This window comes from Helobdella robusta (genome assembly GCF_000326865.2).
Source record: "Helobdella robusta unplaced genomic scaffold HELROscaffold_32, whole genome shotgun sequence".
NCBI lineage: Eukaryota > Metazoa > Annelida > Clitellata > Rhynchobdellida > Glossiphoniidae > Helobdella > Helobdella robusta.
The window spans coordinates 2,187,703-2,203,697 of NW_008704589.1; the positions used below are offsets into that span (position 1 = coordinate 2,187,703).

At 31.2% G+C, this 15,995-nt stretch overlaps 1 protein-coding gene across 1 annotated transcript; it reads right to left on the bottom strand.

Moving 5' to 3' along the window:
- Positions 1–26: 26 nt before the first annotated feature.
- Positions 27–4,207, bottom strand: HELRODRAFT_175217 (hypothetical protein; the record flags this gene model as incomplete). The annotated part of the gene is made up of 4 exons (XM_009022653.1): positions 27–142; positions 2,629–2,759; positions 3,121–3,199; positions 3,832–4,207. The coding sequence occupies 4 exons, from the start codon at positions 4,205–4,207 to the stop codon at positions 27–29; spliced, it is 702 nt and encodes a 233-aa protein (XP_009020901.1).
- Positions 4,208–15,995: the final 11,788 nt, after the last annotated feature.

Genomic DNA, 15,995 nt, shown 5'->3' on the forward strand with positions numbered 1-15,995 from the left:
AATTTGGGATTAGTCTAGTAAATAATTCAGTACGCATTTTCAATACTGGTCATACCATGGTCAAGTTTTAGCAATATCCTTGTAGAATCATGTTGTTGTTGTTGTTGTTGTTGCAGTTGTTGCGCTTTTGCTAATGTAGCAGCTGTTGCATTAAAAAATGTTATTATTATTATTAACGGGGTTTAAAGTGGTTCAGAAGACTATGGTCTGTGTAAGAACCACTACAAAATATGGCTATTTGGTTGTTTTTATTGACATTTTTGTGGCTATAGGCACGTTGGATTCAATGAAATTTTTCAATTATTTTTCATCATACAAATTCTGTTTCAATTCTGTTTTCATTGGCTCAACTTAGCTATGCGATAAAATCAATTTGTGCCTCTAACATATCTAACATCGACGCTATTTTCATACTACAGCCTAGGTGATTAACAGCTCTAACGCATTTTAAAATTAATGACAGCACACAGGCCATTAATTTATCAATTAAACCTGGTATTATCTCATTAAGGTTAGAAGCATTTTAGCTCATTAAGGTTAGAAGCATTTTAGCTAGGCGTTCGCGATTAAAAACCTTTTCACTTGAACGATGAATTATTCACTTTCATATATTTTAATCATATCAATAATAATAATAAAATAATAATATTGAATATAAATAATAATTAATTAATTAATTAATTAATATAATTTTTAGTTATATTATCATCATAATTTGGTAAATAGAAGTTATGTAAAAATTTAAGGCATTTGATAGTGCATCTCACTAAATGAGGTCTACAATGAAAAAAATTCGTTGCAACTGCTGTTAAACATATTAAAATGTTATACTTTTAATAACATTGTTTAAGAATGGTAATAAGAATGAAAATAATAATAAACATAAACATAAAAATAATAAAAATAATAAATCAACATTTACCCACCGCGAAACAACTACTAAGAAATCAATAATGTTGGCAGCAGCTTAGAATTTTTTTATTTTAATCAATATATTATCAAGCTAATATATTCACTCATTATAATATAATAACAGGCCCGCAAACATACACACACACACACTGACTCATACACACACACACACACACACACACACACACACACACACACACACACAAACACTGACTCATACACATACATACACACGCACGCACGCACGCACATAACACGCACATATACACAATCACACACTGTCTCACACACACACGCACACATATACTGATTCATACACTTATACACACATATGAATCTATATATGTGTATGTTTCTATTTGTTTATACAAGACATTAAATTATTTATGATATTCGGCATGGCAAACATTTTATTCACTTATGAAAACATCATCTTAAAAAACAATGCCAAAAATATAGCGATTCTGAATAAGCATAAACACAGCAAAGCAGTTTTTTCTTACGCTTCGTGTGTTTTTTGTCTTGTAAGTTTTTCGTCTGATGGAGTACATAAAAATTGTTTGACTTAATTTTTTCATATATAGACTCAATTGTTCATTTATATTCAGAATGACGTTTTTATTTTCATTTTGTACTCATATTTGAAATCAATGAAGTCCTCATCATTGTCATCATCGTCGTCACCGTCATCATCACCATCATCATCATCACCATCATCATCGTCGTCGTCTTCGTAATCGTCAACATTAACCTCTTTACCATCATTGCCATTACTATTATCTTCATTAAAAAAATTTTATAGCAATAGAGATTTGACAAATGCGAAATAGAAATTAAGTCGCACAGTACAAAATCAGAGAGGAGATGATTAGAATTAAACCGTGCGTGTTATTTGAATAGCCGAAATGTCATTAGGAGAAATTATTTTATATTTATTTGTACAGCTTGTAAAAAAATCGCTTTAATTGATTCGTTTGATTATTCATTCATTTGTTTATTCATTCCCCCCCCATTTCTCATTCATTCATTTAATTATTCACGTTTGGTTTGTTCCATATTTTTAAAATCTTTTACAAATATGATTTTTCATATTTTAAGCACTTATATATATATATATGTATATATATATATATATATATATATATATATATATATATATATATATATATATATATGTATATATATATATTTAACAGCATATATATTTAACAGCATATACTCTCTTATTAATACCTATTTACAGACGCGGGCCATATATCATATAACACAAAACTCTTTATTCTGAAGAAAGAAATAACTCCTTAAAAGTTGCATTATTTGCCTCTATCATGCTTCAACCACACACACACAAACACGCCACACATATACATACTTACATGCATACATACATTCAAACATACATACAAACCTACAATCAAACATACATACAAATATACATAAATGCATAGGTACATACAATCATCCAAAAACACGTCTTTGAATTAGCTTCACCTTTCATACCTTTCCACAGCTTAAAAATTTGATGATGATGGGAACATCATAATATGAATGTTATTGTTGGTGTTGGAGTTTTTTCCATGCTTTTGTTGCTCACAGTTAAAAGATGAATTTCTTAAAACACACACAAACAAACAAACGATCGATCGATCGATCGATCGAACGAACGAACGAACGATCGTAAAAACATACAAAAAACAAACAAACAAACGAACGAACCAGATATTAAATGCAGGCAGCCAGACAACCTTTTGTACATGTACCTCAGTTGGTCTATAGAATAATACGTGAATATATGCGATAGGAGTCCGAACAATAATGATATTATGCCCACTGCTATTGTCGACCGCCTGAAATCTGTACGTGATAAATGAGATGATAAAACGAACGAATTCTATTGGGATGGTGATTTGATGATGTTATTTATGATGTTAGTTTTATGATTTTATGATGATGTTATATTCATACTGATGACATTGTTGATGATATTATTTAGTCAAAATGGTGAATAAAAATATAAACCCAAACTAAACCTAACCTTATATTAACCGTCCGACCAACCAACCGACTATTCAATCAACCAGCCAGCCAACCAACCAATAAACCAACTAATCAAGCAACCAACTAACCAACAAACCAACTAATCAACCAAACAAGCAACTAACCAACCAACCAATCTACCATTCGACCAACCAACCAATCATCTTGTACTCCATGGCCAGTTTCTGTGGGGGCGTTCGGGGCTTCCACACCTCCGGGAAAGTGAAGAACATTTTGGCGCAGTTGTGCTCTGACACAAAATGGAAATAATACAATTATGATTTTAATAGTAAATATTGACGATGATGAATGATGATAAGAATAACGATGATGATGATGATGATGAAGATGATGGTGGTGATGATGATGGTGATGATGATGATGATGATGATGAGAATTATGATGATGAGGTTAATAGTAATGATGACGATGATGAAAATGATGATGATGATAATAAAGGTTCTCAAGGCTCAAGGGCGGTTTGTTTATCAGGTACAAACATTTACTAAAAAAGATGTAAGTCATTCGTTTGGAGGTAACGAATATGCATTGTTTGCCATCTTCCAAGTTCATCATTTTATTAGTTTCATCATCATCTATATCATCTTCTTCATCGTGAATGTTGTTATTTGCTTAACAAGCCATAACAGAAAAACATACCATGAACGTTTAAAATCTAACATGAACATCATTCACACGAATGTTTTCAAACAAAAAAAATAAACTGCTACAAAAAATTACTACGACCACCGTGAAAAATAAACAAAACAGCAGCATGCGAAACAAAAAAAATTCATCTACAATAGCAAAACAACAACAACAACGGCAACATCAAACACAACAATAACATCAAAAACAACAACAGCAACACACCACAAGAACCTTCACCTTCAACCGTCGAATTTTTCCACAACTCAATCCTACAAAAAGTCCACAGTCCATGGTAATGACCGACCTTCAAATGTTCCCCTCTTTCGTCAATTCGTGGTTTCGGAGTTTTAAAATTCACAATTATCCAGTATTTCGTTGAAAAACATATTAGAAAAACTAGCGACGCTAATAAACCGATAATGAAAGCAGCTATTAGTATCCGTTTTTCTATCATTAAAGCTTTGTATTTGTTTTCAGCCGATTGGGATTGCTTCCGGATAGAGCTGTTGGTTGATCGCACGGATTGGTTTGTTGTGCTGTTGTCCGATTTTGTTGATTGGTTTGTTGGCGACATTAGGGTCACTTTTTTGTTGCTGTTTATTGACATTTTGGCAGTTGTAGTTGTTGGTTGGTTTGGTGATGGTGCTTGATGTGAAGAATGTTTGTTGTCTCTTTTCAAGTGTTATTTGGTTGTTGAAAGATTGTTGTTTATACTATTTAGTTGTTATTTTGTTGTTGTTTATGTTGTTTACGATAATGATGTTTTTATTGCTTCGTTGTTGATCCAGTAAATGTTTTACCTGCTACCCGCCAAATACACCTGTAGTTGTAACATTTATTGCAGGATTCATTTTTCATTGTTTATACCGGATAAATAATAATAATATTTGTATTACTAATATTTTCTCATCATTCTTTTCTATTTTATCTATGATAAAAATGATCACAATAGTCATAAACAGTACAAGTAATATTGATATAAATAATAATAACAATAAAAATAATAATAATAACAATAAATAATAATAATGAAAATAACAATAATATTGTTGTGTCTGGCTCTGTTTTATTGCGTTTATGTTGTTTTGCTTTCTTATCGATGTTGTTCTTAAATGTTTAAGAAACCCAACAGATGTCGCTGGCGAGCGTACTTGGAGGTCCTTAAAATCAATACTATTGTTATAATTTTATTGTTATCAGTATTTCGGCTGTGCTGTTGTTGTTTGTGTTGTGCCTGATATTATTATTATTATTATTATTATTATTATTATTATTATAACTATTATTAAGTATGGAATTCAATTCAATGTAGATCAACTTAGTAACTAAACACGGATAGGCGATGAAATTTTGAAATGAGACACGAAATGTGATAACAGGAGAATTATAGTTTCATAATTTATTAATTATTTTAATATAATTAAATGAAATAATATATTTAGTTATGTTTATATAATATACTAATTCTTATAGTATAACTAATTGTAATGTTATTATTAACTGCAATAATATCAACCTTTTTGTTAACTGTGTCTGTAGCAGAGTAGCCAGGGTATTGTTCTTTGCTATAGATTAACTTTAAAAATTTGAGGAAGAATTTTTTAATTTATTCCGATGAGTTTTTGTATGAGTTGTTGTCAGTAACGTTTAGTAATGTTATAATTCAGTAGAAGTAGTAAAATGGGAGTATTTTTTTGAGGTAAAAGTTCGGAAATTGAAAAATTGACGTATGTAGCAATATTATATTTGTTGATTTATATATTTTAGTCTGGTTTGGTTTGTTGTTGATGTTTGTTGTTGTTGTTGATGTTGCTGCTGCTGTTATTGTTGTCGATTTTACTACTGTAGTTGTTGTTGATTTTATTGTTGTTGACGTTGTTGATGATGACGTCAAGACACGCACGAGCACTTCGCAAGTAGGGAGCTATTATTTTCCCTAACTCAGGAATTTGCCTTAGAACGGAATGCAAAGAAAGAAAAAAATTCAATCTAGAATTTGTTTGTTCACGCAATTAAAAGCAATGGACCAGATGATTTGTTTGTGTTGTGTAGTGTTTTGTTAGTAGGATGTAGTTAGGTGTGTCTTGTATCTGCTGAGATTATTTTAAAACATTCCTTTGAAATTTTCAATCCAATTCTACCAACAATAGTATTTAATCAAAAAAACTTCGAATTTTAAATTAATTAATTTAAAAAAATATTTTTCAAGATTTTAAATGTTTACCAAAAGGTTAAGAAAAATATTTATACGATTTTGAAATAAATAAACAGAATTTATAATTTAAATATAGTGTTATGTTATCAGTAGATTAAAAATAATAATCCATTAATCACATCATCATCGTATTCAACACAATGCAAAGTGAGTGAACGAACAAACGAATGAACGAATGAATGAATGAATAAAGAGGGAACAAATAAATGGATGAATGAAAGATTGAATTAACAAATGAATGAACGAACACTGCAACACATGCAATGCATGCATGTTCTCCAAAATTAACCAACCGCAATGAAAAATCAAAATGATGATGAAGATGATGACGACGACGACAATGATGATGATTATGCAAGTGTCAGTGATGATGATGATGATAATGGTGAAGATGATGACGACGAGGACAATGATGATGATTATGAAAGTGTCAGTGATGATGGAGATGGTGATGATGATAATGATGACGACGAAGACGATAACGACGATGATAATGACGTTGATGAATATAATGAAAATAATGTGAGGTGCATGAAAATGACGAGGTCAATAACATGATGAGGAAGATGATAAGAATAAAAATAAAAACAGAAAAAGATGAAGAAGATGACGATGATATGAGTTATATTAGATAAAACAAAGTAGAACAAACTTAATGGCAAGGTTATAAAAGCAGTATTATACAAAGAAAACATAATCAAAACGATGATAATAACGATGAGGATAACGTAAAGCAGTGGTGGGCAAACCTTTTGCTGTGAGGGCCGCAATGAGAACTATTATACCCTTGAAGGGCCGCTTATGTACTTAAATAACAAACTTTTTCGACCCGGGGGAGAATTTTTTCAAGATTTGTAGCTCCTTTTTTTGGTCATAATGTCTGGCTGACGACTTATTTTTTGGCAAACAAGACTATTTTCTCATAGCTAAGTTTGTATAAGGAAAAGATATTGTTATGTTTTGTATTTAATCTACCGCACTAACATTGTTTTGAATTATACTAAAATACCAGAATGATATGCCTAGACTCCAGAAGTACCACAATCTACTCTAAACTTGACACAAAAGTCAACTTTTGTTTTTTAAAACACTTACTTTATTAAGACAACAGTTAACGTTAATTCGCAATTTATGGGAGTGATTTTATAGTTCATGAGTTAAGTTGAAAACCATTGTTCGATTATTTAAAATTATGTTAATAATATTATTCCCTTAATATTTATTTATATTTTGATTATTTGATAATAAGAACTGGAAATACGATAATTAATAAATTTAAACAAATAATAATATTGACAATAATAATAATAATAATAAATTAAGGATTAATAAACAAAACGGCCACTAAATTGTTATTATTGACTTTTCAAAAAGTTCAACAACAACAACAACAGCAGCAACAACAACAGCAGCAGCAACAACATCAACAGCAACAGCAGCAACAGCAACAGCAGCAGCAACAACAACAACAACAACAACAACAATTAAATAAAAGAACAAGCATAAAAAACAAAGAAAGATAAACCAAACGATAAAAAAATGACGAAATTGTTTGCAAAGATCAAAAACATCACCCATTTCAGGATGAAAAAACAAAACAAAACTAATTAGAATGTTAGAGCAAAAAAAGTCATAAAAAATTATTTTTAAATTTTTCATGAAAGAAAATAAAACACAAATTCTACAGTATATGCTATATATCTTAGATCAGTTGTGTATTACTAAAACGATAAACAAGCTTTCCTTATGACACTTTTAATTTTTATCTCATTCACATGAGTTCTTTAAATTTTACTTTATACTTTAACTAAAGTTTTTACTTTACGCTAAAGTATAAATACTGATGGTTTAGCTGATCGTGACTGTCTCTGTGCCAAATTTGATATAAATGTATGTGTGTGTGTGTGTATATGTGTATATGTGTGTATGTGTATATGTATTAGTGTGTGTTGTTTTAAAAAAGTTTGAGTATGTGTGTTTACCATTATTTAGTTTCTAGATTTCACGGAAGAGGATTATGTATGCGTGCAATCCATCGTCTGAAGAATGAGGTTACGACAATAAACACACATGTAAATCAAGAATTGAAAGTGGCAAAAGATGATTGGAGGAACGTTTTCAGTCTATCCTATAAAAAATAAAATCGTTATCAAATAAATAAACAATAAAATTAACCCATAAATTAAAGACTGAATAAACATCAAATACAAACACTCACTCACCCTCTCTTTCTCTTTTTCTTTCTCTCTCTCTCACATACATACACACACAGAAAAGAATTATGAATGTGTGGATTTTTTAAAACATCAACAACGAATTTTCATATGCAAATGCCGGAACTCTTATGCTAAAGAAGAATGTGTTCATTTAAAGAGTAAGGGGTTCTCACCGTTTCTGTACCTCTCATTTTTTTTATAAATTTTTCCATTTTTCCATTTTTTAGAAAAAAATTATACTGGGAAAAATACGCTTTGTTCTTCAGATTATTTTAACACGTCAAAGTATGGTTTATTCTACTAGTTTATTATGGATTATTATTTAGTATACCATCAATCATCTTTATTATAACCAAAGTTTCTTGAAATGTTTGTTAGCGCGGCTGAATAATGACGCAAAGTTTTTGGTGAAGATTGTGTGTCGAGAAAATATTAAAAAAATCTTCTAAGTTTCCAGAGACATGTGATAGTCCAGTCCAGGTTTAGATACATGTGAATGGGATCAGTTATCTTTAATGATAATTGATAAGATTACGGAGAAATACATTAGTTAAAAGTTTAAAGTTTTTTTTTCATGTGTAAACCATGTCTTTTCGTCGTCATGCAATATTCTCGAAATATTGTAGTCACATGATGTCTGCTTGGACCTCATCATTACCATTTATATAAAAATAGTGATACTAATATACATCATCATCTTCATCATCTTCGTCATCTTCATACTCATTATCATCTTCATCTTCACCATCTTCATCATCTTTACCATCTTTATCATCATCTTCACCATCTTCATCATCCTCACAAACTTCATCAGCATTTTTTATCTTAGTTATCAAACCGCGCGCCAAGTAAACAGCAGAGCTCTTCAATATACACACATATATATTGTGTAATATATACCTACATAAATACATTCATACGTACATACATACATACACTCACTCTCTCTCTCTCACACACACACAAACACACACACTCATGTTAATATAAATTACATAAACAAAAAGCAATTCGTATATACCTTTTTTATAAAATGAACTTTTGTAAACGTATTTCCAACACACTAATTTATATATTCACAAACATAAACAGACATCATTACACACAACATACATACAAACAACAAACAAAAATATTTAGGATGGTTTGTTTATAAACAATAAACGTTTGTATTATTATGTGAACTTATACATTTCTACAAAAAAACGAGCATAAAATTGAAAGCTAATTCATTTCAACACGTAATAACTTATGTGCATAGTTTCTCGTGCCCACAAATAGATGGATGGATAGATAGATAAATAAGTGAGTGAATGAATGAACGAACGAACGAACGAACGAACGAATGAATACTCTATAAATTTTTAACAAATTTGATTATTTTGATGGTATATTGTAGCCTGAAAACAGATGAATAAACAAAACACGTTTGATAAAATATGTTAAGTGGATTTATGTTTGTATGTTTGCGTGTATGTGTGTTTGTATAAATGTTGAATGTATCTATGTATCTGTGCATGATATGTAATAGTTATTAGCGCTCAATCACTATGTACTACAACTCAAAGCTGTAGAACTTATGATTTACCGGTAAAAAATCATATAGCAACAAAAATCAAATAGCAAGATAGCAAAAAACCATAAACGAAAATCAAAAAATGGAATATTGCTGACTAACTATGTACCGGTTGACATCTGTTTAAAGCTGAATTAAAGATAAATCGTAATAGATTAAACCAGCTGCTTTTCAAAATACGTTTTCAACGTAGTATCATACACTAACAAGCAGACTTATAACAAAGTTGATGCTAACTGTTACTGCCTACTGTTAATATTTATTCCATACTAGAAGTTATATGCGAGACAAAATGCACGCACAAACAATTTATTTTATTTTATTTGTGAAATTTTTTCTCTACAACTATTGAAACAGCAATTTAAAATTTACTTATGGTCTGTTTCATATCGAAAGCGCCGACTATTGCACGCACATCCATCCATCCATCCATCCATCCATCCATCCATCCATCCATCCATCCATACATACATACATCCATCCATCCATCCATCCATCCATCCATCCATCCATCCATCCATCCATCCATCCATCCATCCATCCATCCATCCATCCATCCATCCATCCATCCATCCATCCATCCATACATACATACATGCACGCATGTTTTCTACATACATACATCTGTATATATTTGTATGTGTTTATCCGTGTATGTTTGTGCCTAATCTAGAAAGTGTGTGTGTGTGTTTGCATGCATGTGTGTGTTTGTGTGTATGTGGTGTGTGTGTGTTTGTATAACTGTGTGGTGTATGTATGTTTTATGTGTGTAAGTGTTCGTCTAATCTAGAGTGTGCGTGTTTGTGTGTTTGTATGCGTGTGTGTGTGTGTGTGTGTGTGTGTGTGTGTGTTTGAAATTGTAAAATTATCAGTTGAATTGAAATTGGCGTTGTCAATATAGCGGCTTTATAAACGTGTACTCACTCGAGTATATGTACATCATTTCATGTCTACATAACTTTACTCTTCTGTCAGTTTTTATCAATGGTATCAGATATAGCTGCGAGTATATCATTTTTATCAACGGTATCAGATGTAGTTGTGGAATTTTCTAGTAAACGCTTTGCAAGACAGCCCGACCAACAATATAGGGTAACATAGAAGTTGATGAATTCTGATAGCTGGAGATATCGTCTTGTTCACCCATGTTGACAGGTTTCATGCTGTATCATCTGTGTTTGCGTCTGTCTGTATGTGTATGAGTGTGTATGTATATGTGTATGTATATGTGTGTGTTTTTATGTGTGTGTATGTGTATTTATAGATATATGTGTGTAGTGTAGATATGCAAAGTATTGTTTATTAACTAACAAACCAAACAAAATCCCATAATATAACATCCATAATTATACATACTTAATCACCATAGTTTGTAATAATGTGCGATCGTTCTTATGGAAAATATTTTGAAGACTATCTCCATAAATCACGTTAATTTGCATCTTTCCAATTTCATTAGAAACACATGGGGTGCTAACATTATTATCTCTAGACCAGTTCCACAGACAGTTATTTACTGATTTTGGATAACTTAATATACATAAGCAGATTATCATGAATACCATTTAAATTAACTTGCATCGCGTAGTAATAATACTGCTATTAATACTACTACTAGCATTATTAATACTAAAGTATTATATTATAGTATTATACTATAGTTAAGACATTACATAGCTTATTACAGTTTAATAATAATAATAATGTGAGTATTAAATTTAAGCATTTGACGTAATTATAAACATATGAACATGAACAAAAAAATTATTAACAATATGATAAACAATCGACAATAAACATAAACGTAAGACAGAAACGTCGATAGAACCAGCAGGGAAAAGTATTTAAACCACACCATCTATGTGGCTTCGTACTTCCTTTTAATAAGTATCCAATATCACGTCATTATTGTAATTATTATTATTATTATTTTTTAATAATAACAACAATAATAATATTAATAATAATAACATTCCACAGAATTCCACACAGATATACACAACCACGCATTTGCAAAATGAACACGTTACTACACAAAGAAAAACCCACCTAACACATCAAAACTTGTAGAAACATACACGGATATAGGTACACACACGTACACAAACACATACACACAACCAAAAATATGAAGTATTCATGCGTACATCCCAACCATTCCTCACACTTAATCGCTACTAAATTAATTGAAACACTTTGGCAAATGTTCAACAGTATCATGTTATCGGCATGATGTATGGATGGACTGAGAGCTGTGCAAAACAAAGAGAAAAGCTGAAATCGTTGATGTCATATACGTAAAATGTATTGTATTTTGTTGTGCTTATTGTATTGTATTATGTACTGCGTTGTATTGTTTTTATTGTATTTTATTACGTATTGTATTGTTTTGTATTGTATTGAAACCACAAACAATCATTCTTAACATCCTTAACACGGGTACATAAATAAATATAAACTCAAGAGCCCATAAAAAAAAGAAAAATAATAAAAAAAACAAACTTGATTTTATCAGCCTGAGACGCACACAAATAAAGATATTTTTATTTTGATTGATCAAAGTGAAAAAGCAATGAAGATAATCATTTAGTTAGCATCACCTAAAAGTGGAATTAACTTTGATAAGGAGAGTAATTGCGATTGATGATCGCGATTGAAGCAGCATTCAACTTCAATTGGGTAACGTTGAATCTTGAAGTTGAATCTTCTTGAATCGGGTACTCGACTTTTTTCACATGCTTGAATAAAATATTATACCAATTATATATTTTGAATTCACTATTTGAAGATACAGATAAAGGTACAGTATGAACGACCAGCAACCACCATATTATCTAAAAGAAATACATCAAAGACACAACAAATTCACACACAAGCGCACGCACACACACACAGAGACGCACGCACGCACACATACACCCACACATACAAAGACTACATAATTATGCCAAATTCAATGATACTTTCACACAAAAAACCAATACATTAACACTTTTGAGATATGTACACTCTTTGTAAATATTCACCCTACCCAAATTTAGATATAACGCGTTGCATGTTATCAAATCGTACGAAACTCTGAATTCGATGTTGATTCTGAATATTTTTGGCATAATTATCACCATTTTACTCACTTTGTAATGTTTCTCATCTTTTCATTTATTGATCGTCATCGTACCTATTCATCACCGTCGCTAATAACAAATTCACGAACGTTTCGAGGTAATACAAAAACTTCATAACGATATCATTAGCGCACACACACGCAACAAACATACCACACACACACACGCACACAATAGCGTTACATCTTATAATTCCCCCTATACAAAACTTCATTTAAACCCAATTTTGCATTTTCGATCTTCCAATTTTCAATAGACAAAATCCACTATACATTTGCAAACATTTTTTATTTAAAAAGTACCGAAATACTAGAGATTATTATAACTTAAAAAAAATAAAAACAAATGAAAAAACTATCAACAAACAACTAATTATAATAATAAATACTAATAATATATTACCATTATTATGATAATTAATATTATTAATAACTGTTCTTAACTATTTATGATTGAAAAACTAAACAAAAAAAAGCCTATTTGTAGTGAATGAGCATCGTCGTAGTTGGTGATCCAAAGAAATAAGCAGATAGAGTAATAGCAATAATTATATATAATATAATAATAGTATAATTATAGTAATAATAATAATAATTAGTAGTTAATGTCTTCTTACTGTTATTAACTTATTAAAAATCATCGTTATAATTGACAGAAACTTATTAGGCATATCTTGAATTTTTATTAATATAAATAATAACAATAATAATAATAATAATAATAATAATAATAGTAATAATAATAATGCATTTTGGCAATGCTAACATAACGCAACAGAACGTAATAGAACATAAAATTTGTACAATGTCTCACACATTATAAATGCTAATAAATTTTGAATTTACAGTACCAAACAACCAATATATAGTCAAACCTATCAATGAATGAATGACGAATGAGTAAGCGAATGAACAAATAAAACAAAATGAATAATGAATGAAAGAATGAATAATGAATGAATGAATGAATGAATGAATGAATGAATGAACACAAGATAAAAAGAAAGATTAACAGAGGGAATGAATGGGCGATCTGAAATTAAAAAATACAGACACATACATATACGAATAATAATAAACCAATTAACATTTTATTTAATCTTATAAAAAGATTAATAAAACGAAATAATGAAGAACAATAAGTACAAGTTAGTTAATTAAACAACTTCTAACATCTGTTATGAAGAAATTTAGTTCATACATTCACACACACGCACACACGCAACACACACACACACACACATCTTTATCCTATAAGTATCCATATGCTGAACGTATAAACTTCAAAAGAATTCAACAGTCAAGTAACAAAACGATCAATCAGTCAATCAGTTGATTGATTTTATTGATCATTTCTATAAAAAAACAAATGTCCGATAAGGTCCTTACGATCATTTGCTACTAATACAACTTCAACAGTCAATAATTCGAGTAAAAATTAGCTTATTAATTAAATTAAATAATTAATCAATTGATTGATTGTTAAGTCAACCAATTACTCACTCTCTCAATCAATCAATCAATCAATCAGTCAATCAATCAATGAACAAATTAACCAGTCAATCAATCAATCACTCAATTCACTGCATGGCCTGAACTGAAAAGTGACTATCGCTGTTAGCAGCATCAGCAGCAGCGCTTTCGTTATCGTCATCGGTGGCTGGCTGCATGGCTTGCTTCACACACAGCTCCAACAACTCATCCACTTGCTCGCTTTCCGGATTTTTCTCCGGATCAATGTCAAAATCCTGGAAGAATATCATGTACAAATAAAAATGTATGATGTGCATCACATATGTTTGAGAGATGAATCATTATTTCCCTGGGAACTTATGCAAACTTGAAGCAATATCATCAAATAAGAAGGCTGCATTCGTCGAAACCATCATAGTAACCACCATCACCATCATCGTCAGTATAATCATGGTTGCATCACCACCATCGTCAACATTAGTATCATCACCAACAACATCATCATTATTATCATCGAGACCATCATCATCATCGTCATCCCACCTCATTAATGGATTTGAGTAACTTGGCGATGAGTTTTCTGAGGGAGTAGAGTTTCCCCTTGGTCTTCTCACATTCCATGGTTTTCATGTTGGCTTCTGTCTGGAAACTGCTTACTAACTGTTATCGTTGGTGTTTTCGAGGTAGTTGTTAATGTTGTTGTTGTTGTTAGCGTAAAGTCATGTGATTGTTGTAATGCGATCACCGTTGTTATGGTTGTTGCTGTTGTTGTTGTCTTCTTTATTGTTTTGTTATTATCATAATCACAGCTATCATTATCAACACTATAGCTATCATTATCAACACTATCATCATCATCACCATAATCATCATCATTACTACTAACTCTCTTAAGTCCTCTCTCATAGTGATCGAAGAAATCATCGAGTGGGAATGTGGCGAGATCCTGAAGGGTCAGTCCGGAAACGGATTCCTTGTCCATGATCCACTGAGGCGGCAGGAAGTACCTGAGGCACGTTCTAAGTGATGAAAGATTAAAGGTCAAAGGTCTAAAGAGTGGAAGTTGTGATTATGACGTTGTGGTGTGTGACGATGATGACGTGATAGCGACGATGATAATAACGACTACAATACCTGTGTAACCTAAATCCACGACATGGTATCCATGACGACGATGACGACGACAACGATGATGATGACGATGGTGGTGATAACAATGAGTAACCTGAATCCGTTAGCAATGTCCTCAGTGAAGCCTGACGACGAGGAAGACGGCGTTTCGACGTGAGTGTCGGCCGATGACGACGGCTTCATGACGTTCGATGACGATGACAGTGAGGACGATGAAGATGCGTTCTGTAGAGAGAGAGAATAAATTACAGTATTTCTTTGAATGTAAGTACATTTTACGGTAGTACTAAGTACCAGTACCGTGATGGGAGTAAATAAAGTCATTTTAATGAAATTGCTTCTGTCGGTATACATGTGTGAAGATTCAGCTGATATTTACTAACCTCCTTTGGCTGTGATGCTAGTCTCTGAGATCTGTATTAAGAAATATTACTAGACGTTTATAACGTATTAATTAATTAATTCATTCGTTCGTTCATTCATTCATTCATTCATTCATTCATTATTCATTCATTCATTCATTCATTCAATCAATCGTTCATTTGTTGATTTACAAACTCACTATGTAAATAACTATAATTCATTCGTTCATTTATTCACTACATCAATTAAGTAATCAACCAATCCATGACAGCATCAATCAACCAACATCACATGCAA